The following is a 9,462-nucleotide window of genomic DNA, read 5'->3' on the forward strand; positions in this document are numbered from 1 at the left end:
CCACCGTTCCAGCCACCGCCTGCCCCACTCCACCATTCAAAGAAAGAGAGAGGAGATAGAGAGAAGAGGGGAGTAGTGAGGATGACATGTGGGGCCATATGGGCCCCACCTTTTTTGTTATTGTGTGTGCGATGCTGACATGCGGACCCAACGAGTTTTATTATTTTTCCGAATCCAATGGCCACATAAGCGTCGCGTCAATGCCACATGGGACAAAAACTAGTCAAAGGAGCTACATCAGCCAAAACGGGGACAATACTATCGAGAGGCTGCGTTTGTACTGGTTTTGTAGTTGGGGGATGCGTTGTATCAGATTTTCGGTGTAGGAATTAATTTCGAACTCGGTGACAAATTAAGGGACATAAAGTGAACTTATTCCTTCAAAATCAATGACCAATACTTCGATCAGGGTTTACGATTCCGACAGGCCCTTCCATTTCGGGCATTGGCGGAATTCGGAATTTCGCGAAATCCGGTGGAAAACCGATAAATTCCGAACAAATTTCATAAACCAAAATTTGAATACAAATTATCTGAGTTTGCCGGTAAGTTCTCCAAAACCGGTCGATTTTGGCGAAATTCCTATCGAAATCGTCGAAATTTCGATCAGTAACTGGGCCTAGTACGTGCAATCTGGCCCATGTAAGTGTTTTCCTTTTTTTTTAGTTCTTAATTCTTTTCTTTCCTAATGTAAGTTTCAGTAAATACACATAATACATCATTTTTTTCAAAAATTTATATCCCAATAGATTCTAGGAATATCATAGTATTTATAAGATTTTATTTGATCTTTTCTTTTTTTATCAATTCAAATTTGAATTTGGATGAAACTTCTCGAAACTCAGACGGTTTCTACTTTCGAGCCTCGTCGAAACGTCAAAATTTCGCGAAATCCGACAAGATTTCGTCGGAATCGTAAACCCTGACTTCAATCACCCACAAAGACTTTGGGGCTTAAGCTGTGCTACTCCATACATATACATTTCTTTTCTTTGGTCAAATATATAAAACGGTTACGGTAAAATTTCATTAAACTTTTAAGATTTGGAAAGTCAATTTTATTTTAGAATAAGTTTATAATATTATTGTAGCATTTTTCAAAACATCCATAACATTTTAAAGCATCTCTTTTGTTCTAAAAATAAGCATTGAGAGAGAAATTAGTGATGCTCAAAATTCAATAGTTTAACCTAAAGTTATCCTAAATATAAAAATATTTATGACCGAAAGAACAGTGAATTGGGCACAGCTTAGAACAAACAACCAGTGGCCCAGCAGACAGGGTTGGCCTGTTAAACCAAAGCTGGCTCTAAGGTTTCTATTCGATAACGATGAAGATAAAGATTAAGTATATATATTTTTTAGTTTATAATAATTAACACTCAATTAATCATGTAACTAATTATATGGTTACTCATGAATTAGCTCAGCTAGCTAAGAGATTGAATAGCCGTGCAGTTTGGCGGTTTGATGCTCCTCTCTGCATTAAAAAACTTACAACTGTTGATTGTAATCTCCCGGGTTGAGTAAGGGGCTGTTTGGATGGGACTAAAAGTTTTTATTCCACGTCACATTAGATGTTTTGATACTAATTAAAAGTATTAAACACAGACTAATGATAAAACTCATTCTATAACCCTGAACTAATTCGCGAGACAATCTATTGAGACTAATTAATCCATGATTAGCCAATGTGATGCTACATTAACATGGGCTAATTATAGATTAATTAGACTTAAAAAATTGTTTTAGTCCTTGGATCCAAACACCACCTAATAAATTCACCCTTTCCTCGCAAAAAAAAATATTTTCATGTTTTGTGTGTCCTTAATCTTCATCATCTTCATCTTCAGTGGTTAGAAACACAACCTAACAACTAAGGGTGTCTTTAGTTCGCGAAAATAAAATTTTTGGGTGTCACATTGGACGTTTAACCGGATGTCGGAAGGGGTTTTCAGACACGAATGAAAAAACTAATTTCATAACTTGCCTGGAAACCACGAGACGAATTTATTAAGCCTAATTAATCCGTTATTAGCACATGTGGTTTACTGTGGCACTTGTAGCTAATCATAGACTAATTATGCTCAAAAGATTCATCTCGCGATTTTCATGCAAACTGTGCAATTAGTTTTTTATCTATATTTAATGCTCCATGTATGTGTCCAAAGATTTAATGTGACATTTTTGGGAAAAAAAATTTTGTGAACAAGCCTTGTTTTGTTGGGGGAAAATTTTGGGTTTGGTTATCACATCGGATATACGGACACACATTTTGAAGTATTAAATGTAGTCTAATAACAAACAAATTGCATTTTCTGCCAAGAAAATGCGAGACAAATTTATTAAGCCTAATTAATCCGTTATTAGCAAATGTTTACTGTAGCACCACATTGTCAAATCATGGCGCAATTAGACTTAAAAGATTCGTCTCGCAATTTACATGCAATTTGTGTAATTGGTTTTTTTTTCTACATTTAGTACTCCATGCATGTGTCCAAATATTCGATGTGACAGCGTGAAAATTTTTGTTTTGGGAACACAACGAGGCCTAAACTCACATGGGCAAATTTCTATTCCCAACAATTTTTGCTGTTTATCTGACAATCCAATGAGCTGTTTACACGAACTCAGGCGGTGTTTAGCTGGCGAAAATAAAATTTTTGGGTGTCACAAAAATTAATTTCATAACTCGCCTGGAAACCGCGAGACGAATTTATTAAGCCTAATTAATCCGTCATTAGCACATGTGGTTACTGTGACACTTGTAGCTAATCATGGACTAATTAGGCTCAAAAGATTCGTCTCGCGATTTCCATGCAAACTGTGCAATTAGTTTTTTTTATCTATATTTAATGCTCTATGTATGTGTCCAAAGATTCAATGTGACGTTTTTGGGAAAAATATTTGGGAACTAAACAAGGCCTCAGGGTGTGTTGAGTTCTTTGGGTGTAAAGTTTTTGAAGCATACGTACACACAGTTGAAGTATTAAACGTAGACTAATAACAAAACAAATTGTAGATTTCACCTGTAAACTGTGAGACGAATTTGTTAAGTCTAATTAATCCATCATTAGCAAATGTCGAATTTGTTAAGCCTAATTAACCCGTCATTAGCAAATGTTTACTGTAGCATTATATCGTCAAATCATAGCGTAATTAGACTCAAAAGATTCGTCCAACAATTTACATGCAAACTGTGCAATTGATTTTTTTCTCCACATTTAATGCCAAATTTTTTGGATCTAAATAAGGCCTTAGTGAAGTCTCTGATAGTCAAACCTCTAGCCCTCTTTCTGAATTCAGTTTTCAACATTTTCTACCCTAAGGTGGTGTTCTCTTCTCTCGAATATGAAATTAAGTTTTTTACGCAAAAAAAAGTAACTTTAACATATGATTAATTAAGTTTTAATTAGTACAAACTTAAAAATAGATTAATATAACATTTTAGAGCAACTTTTATATATAAAATTTTTACACGAAATGCACCGTCTAGCCGTTTGAAAAGAACGCAGTTTGAAAAGAACGGGACCTAACTTTGAGGTTTCCTTTTTCTCAAAAATGAAACAATACTTCAGAATAAACTGGACATAACATCAGCATGCAGGTTCCAATTGAGGTATCTTTTCTGCCTTACATAATCATCGTGTGGCCAGCAGCAAGATGCTGAGTACCTCCAGGCCACCATGAGCCAAGCAGAGAAATTGTGCTCTAACAGTAATCAGACGAAACTATGCATCTAATCTGACTTTTAACATATAGCAATCCTACATCAGCACGGCGTCCTAACAGAGGACCCCGGATGGGCAAAAAAAATGAGACTTGATGTTTCGCAGCACAATGCAACCATCGGCCATCAAGAGATCCAGATCTTCGCTTCGCTCAACGAACCTGCAAAGAATATCGGTGATTTGGCATCTTTGAAATACAGTGCGAATCGACAAATTGGTCGAGAAAACAATATGTCAATATCAATTGGATTGTAAATAAGCATGAACCTTTTCCCCCTTAGGAGAAGTGCAGAGTTAACATGGTAAAAATAAGATGAGAAAAGCAGGTCAAGCACAATTAGCAATGGTCCCAAGTCCAAACTATCCATTCTAGTCATTCGACCATTTTGCAGTAGATGCCATAAAACAAATGGACCATCAAGTTCGATAGAAAATGGATATTACATTGTAAAGAGAAATTTTGCACAGACAGCTTTAGATTTGATTTCAACATTCATAATCAGATTAGCGACTTATCAGAAGGTTTGAGATGCAAGTGGTATGGTAGACAGTGCATGTGAGCAATGAACAAAAATTGTCAAAAGGGCAGGTAGAACCACAGAGATATTAAATACTACTCAATTACATCAGGAGACCTGACCCAGTTGTGTTATCAGAAATTACGTAGTTATTTGATTAAGGAACTGGTATTGACAAAGTTTATTTTTCAAAACAATTGAACTGTCATAGCATAATTTCTGCATATATGAAGCTCAGTTTAACAGAAGGCTATACGCAAGCATGCAAAGATGACCAAAGTGTTTTACAGGACTAAAAATAATATAACAGATTGATACCCATATCTCTCACTTCCAAGGGAGCACTGAACAGTAATGTAATACAAACACTGAGTAATATCCACTCAAATCAAGTAGGAGAATACTAACCCAAATAGAAGATTCAAGTTCAGCATTTTTCAACTCATCATGAAGCGACACTGGAGATAACCTGCAAATAATTTCTGTTAGAGCAGCACCTAACCTCTAGAAAGGAAGACAGTGTAATGTGATGATGAAACAGTAAGTGCTCTACCAACTTATTGTGTGCTAAACATATATCTAAGCTCTCAGTTCATTATTACAAACTTACCCAAACATGTATTTGGATAATTGGATATAAATTTCAAAAGGCTAGCACACCAGAAATAATCCACCATAAATCTGATAAGGCACTTGCCACATCATCTGACTAGATCCCATCAGTCATATTTTTTTAAAAAAAAACACTATGATAAACACTATATGGCTCGAGCCATTTGATAAACAACAAAGAAGAATACAGGATACAGAAAGCAAAAATGACAAGTTTCTTGCACTCATACACAGTGTTCAGTCCTAACAATAACAATGACAAACTCAACTCCACTTAAGAAGTACTATCAAATAACATGTGCATAAATAGGATTCTGACTTAGAATAGATACAAAACAGTTTCATCCATCTATATTGTTAAACAACAAGAAATGCCCACGATTTAAGTTAAACAACTGCTGGTAAAGTTGAAGAAATAAACTGGCATGGCACAAACATATCATTAAAAACTCAAAAACAAAAACTGAAAACTAATCACGATAAGAAAATTTTAGCTCAAAAATTATATCTTGTAATGCCTGGTAGCTGGTTGAGTGGAACATGACAATCACATAAAACAATAATATCAAAAGCTATTACAACATAAACAGCTTAACAAAGATAAGTTATAAATGCCACAACATCTTGACTCTAAAATAGACATTCTACAAAGTAATGGAAAAAAGTACTACCAATCTTATTGTGCTCCAAGTATGCTATTCAGTAGTATTATCTAAACAAGAAAGAATGCTTTTCAGTTATATACTAAATATCAGTAGCACAAACAGATTAATAGCACAGATATTCACCTATCATATAATATGCATCAGCAACAAAAAAAAAAAGACACAAGTCAACCAACAGAAGAACTGAATAGAGAATGTATAAACAACAAGCAGTTAACCAATGAACATTCATTCATCCAAAACACAGGTTAGGGAAGCCATACTTGGGTCAGAATTGATAAGCACAGCAGTACCACCAAAGCTGCAGCTCCCACCAATATGCTTCATCTTCTGCCAGTAGCTATTGAACGCATACGACGCATGCGCCGCGATGTTGTCCGGGTAGAAGCAGCTTCCCCCGCCCGAAATCTCCTGGCAATCCACCCCATCCTGGCTGCAGGCGTAATCCATTGCCTCCTGCAACCTGTCCAGAGGGACAGTGGGCTTGGCCACGCACCATTGCCCACCACCGTTCCCTCCCTCACCGGAACACGGCTGCGGCGACATCGCCGCCGTCGGTGGAGCCGAGCACGGCGCCATGCCGCCAGCCGCCGCCTCAGGCGGAGTAGCCGGCATTGACATGGGTGGGCTTGTAGCAGGCGCAGGCACGACGACGACGGGCGTGCTCGGCGGCGCAGCGGCGGGCGGAACCGACGGGACAACCTCCGGTGGCGCGTTCGGCGCGAAGGACAACGGCACGCCGGGCGGCGGCGGACTCGCCACCGACGTCGGCGGCAGCGGCGGCGGCAGGTGGTGCATGCCGTACAGCCTCCGCTTCAGAGCCCCTCCTCCCACCTCCTCGGCGCACGGGGCGGAGGAGGCGTCGATCTTGATTTCGTCGACGAGGCCCCAGCGCACGAGGGCGTGGTGCAGGTTCTTGGCGGCGCGCGAGGCTCGGAGGTCTTGGCCATGGCGGCTTCCGCCGCGGGCGCAGGCGACGGCGACGGCGATGGCGGTGACGTGGTTGGAGGGGTAGTGAGCCAGGACATGGGCCCTGAGCCAGGACTCCGCCCCAAGAACCGAGGAGGCCACCATGGGGAGGTCCGCTTGAGCGACCGATACACGCGCAGCCACCGCTGCCGGAGATGGCGGCTGCTGATCATGGAGGCCAGCCATGGCCACCTCGTGTGCTTCTTGACCTGAAACTGTGCAAGAATCACAGAGAGACGGATTAGACGATTAGTGCTGCTGTGCAAGAACATCTGGAAGAGAACAGGATGGAAGATGTGGAGCAAGTTGCAAAAGAAAATTGGCATTTGCGCCAACAAAGGGAGCAGAGTTCAAAAAGTCTGGAAGTTTTGAACTTTTTTTGGTGCTAAAGAAACCTAAAAGAGATAGTACTGTAACCAGGAAAATCTCAAAAAAAAAAAAGAGGAGGCAAGAAAGGGGAACATAATAACAACAGATACATAATCAAAATTTTTATCTTGAGGCAAGTTTTTGTAAAAAATAACCAAATAATGGTACATAGCCACTGGCATTAGTACTAAATTTTCTTTTACGGGAGGCGAGCGAGTACTGTAAGTGCATTGTTCGTAAAAGAAACAATCATCTCTCGAGTAACGATGAGGAAATCACAAAAAAAAAATGGCGAATGAAGCTATGCAATGGAAATACAGAGCTCCAAAAAGAAATAAAGAACAACCTAACAATGATAAAATGAACCCAAGATAAAGTATGTAATGTAGGCATGTAGTATACGAAGTAAAGAAAGACAGAAAATGAATGGAAGAAAAACAAGAAAAAGAATGAAGCAAAAACTCCAAGAAACTTCTTGGTGGAAAACAAGAAGCAGATTCTACAAAGCAAAACCAACAGGAGCATCAAGAACAAGAAACATTCATGGCACAGCAGGCAGAGACCACCATTACCAGCAAGACCCAAGGAAGGGAGGAGGAGGGAGTTGGAGACGACGACGAGGAGGAGGAGCGCTTGAGCCACCAAGAACTCCATCCCAATCCCTCTCCCTCTCTCAGCTCCTCACACTCTCCCTCTCGCCACCCTCCTGTGAACCAAGTAGTGGCAAAGCAGAGTAGTAGGAGTAGCAGACACTGTAGTCACACTCAAAGCGCAACAGTTGCAGCAGCAGCAGCAGAGCAGCGGATTCAAGTTCGTGGTTGAGGTGACTAGACGCTCTTGCTTGCTGGGTCAAAGCAAAAAGAAGAAGGCTGGGAATGCCATTAATGGCGGTAGGATTCTTTTGAGGATGCTTTGCTCTGCGCTGCCCTGTGTGGTGGTGGTAGTAGTTGTACTCTGCTGTGCTAGTGCTCAGGCTCTCGGAGAGAGAAGAGAGAGACGGGGTAGTGGAGGGAGAGATGGACAAACGACTGGTCTCGGGAGTTGTGACCATGGCAGGCGACAGGTATGGGCGTAGGGCTTGTACTCCTACTACTACGGCAGTACGAGTACTGTACTATTTTTATGAAAATCTGAAAAGTTCCGTTTCTTTTCAGACGCCGATTTGAAAATTTTGCAGTCGTGTGTCTTTTCGAAAATTTCGACACAGGTTTAAAACAATTTTTTTTAAGGCCTCCCAACTTTCTCCCAACTTCTTCCAATTTCAGAAACTGAACACTAAACACTGCCTAAGTATAGACTAATGACAAAAACAAATTACAAATTTCAGATTCCGCTTACAAATTACGAGATAAATTTATTAAGTCTAATTAATCCATCATTAGTAAATGTTTACGGTATCATTACATTGTCAAATCATGACGTAATTAGGCTCAAAAAATTTGTCTCGCAATTTATACACAAACTGTGCAATTGTTTTTTTTTCCATATTTAATGCTCCATATATATATATTTAAATATTTGATGTGATGGAATTTCCGTAAGTTTGAAGGGAACTAACCACTGCCACGGTTTGCATCTTGCACCAGGCAAAAAATTTCGACACAGGTTGTATCTTTTTTGTTTAGATCCAGGGTGTAATTTTTTTGGCGTGTCACGTCGGGAATTTAGATCCAGGGTATTGTATGAGGTGTTCGGGCACTAATAAAAAAACTAATTGTACAATCCATCGATAAACAGCGAGATGAATTTATTAAGCCTAATTAATCTATCATTAGCAAATGTTTACAGTAGCACATTGTCAAATCATGGAACAATTAGGGCTGTGCTTAATTCGTGTGCCAAAATTTTTTTAAGTATACGGACACACATTTGAAGTATTAAACGTAGACTAATAACAAAACAAATTACAAATTCCGCATGTAAACTGCAAGACGTATTTATTAAGCATAATTAATCCGTCATTAGCAAATGTTTACTGTAGCATCGTATTGTCAAATCATGGTATAATTAGCTCAAAAGATTCGTCTCATAATTTACATATAAACTGTGCAATTGGATTTATTTTTGTCCACGTTTAATATTTCATGCATGTGTCCAAATATTTGATGTGACGGAATTTTCAGAAATTTGAAGGGAACTAAACACTGACTAGGCTTAAAAGATTCATCTCATAAATTAATCGTAATCTATGTAATTAGTTATTTTCTTAACCTATATTTAATATTTTATATAGGTGTTTAAACGTTGAATGTGATAGGGTGTAATTTTTAAAAAAACTAGTACTCCTGCCGTATGCTACACTAGCTGATATGTTTTCCTTTTCTTTTTTTTGTTTTGTTTTGTATCGTTGCCTTTGGAGCGGGAGGCCCAAGGGCAAGGGGACGCACGGCCGGTGGTCTCTTTCTGTTCTGTGGGACGCCACGCCGCAAAGCCAAAACTCACGGGGCGCCGACCGGAGACGCGCCGCGTTCGGGTTTTGAAACTGCGCGCACTGTGGGACGCACCTGGCTGGAGGAGCCCTGAACGGGATACCATTAGGGATGGCAATGGGTCGGGTCGGGCTATGGTAGAGCAAAATTATGTTCGACCCGATGCCCG

At 39.7% G+C, this 9,462-nt stretch overlaps 1 protein-coding gene across 1 annotated transcript; it reads right to left on the reverse strand.

Annotated features, from left to right (window-relative positions):
• Positions 1 to 3,585: 3,585 nt before the first annotated feature.
• Positions 3,586 to 7,889, reverse strand: LOC4348377 (uncharacterized). The gene is made up of 4 exons (XM_015758306.3): positions 7,437 to 7,889; positions 5,790 to 6,710; positions 4,658 to 4,718; positions 3,586 to 3,891 (listed from the first exon to the last, which is right to left on the reverse strand). The coding sequence occupies exons 1-3, from the start codon at positions 7,516 to 7,518 to the stop codon at positions 4,687 to 4,689; spliced, it is 1,035 nt and encodes a 344-aa protein (XP_015613792.1). The 5' UTR covers positions 7,519 to 7,889; the 3' UTR covers positions 3,586 to 3,891; positions 4,658 to 4,686.
• Between the last annotated feature and the right edge of the window lie 1,573 nt (positions 7,890 to 9,462).

The sequence above is a fragment of the Oryza sativa genome, chromosome 10 (assembly GCF_034140825.1).
Source record: "Oryza sativa Japonica Group chromosome 10, ASM3414082v1".
NCBI lineage: Eukaryota > Viridiplantae > Streptophyta > Magnoliopsida > Poales > Poaceae > Oryza > Oryza sativa.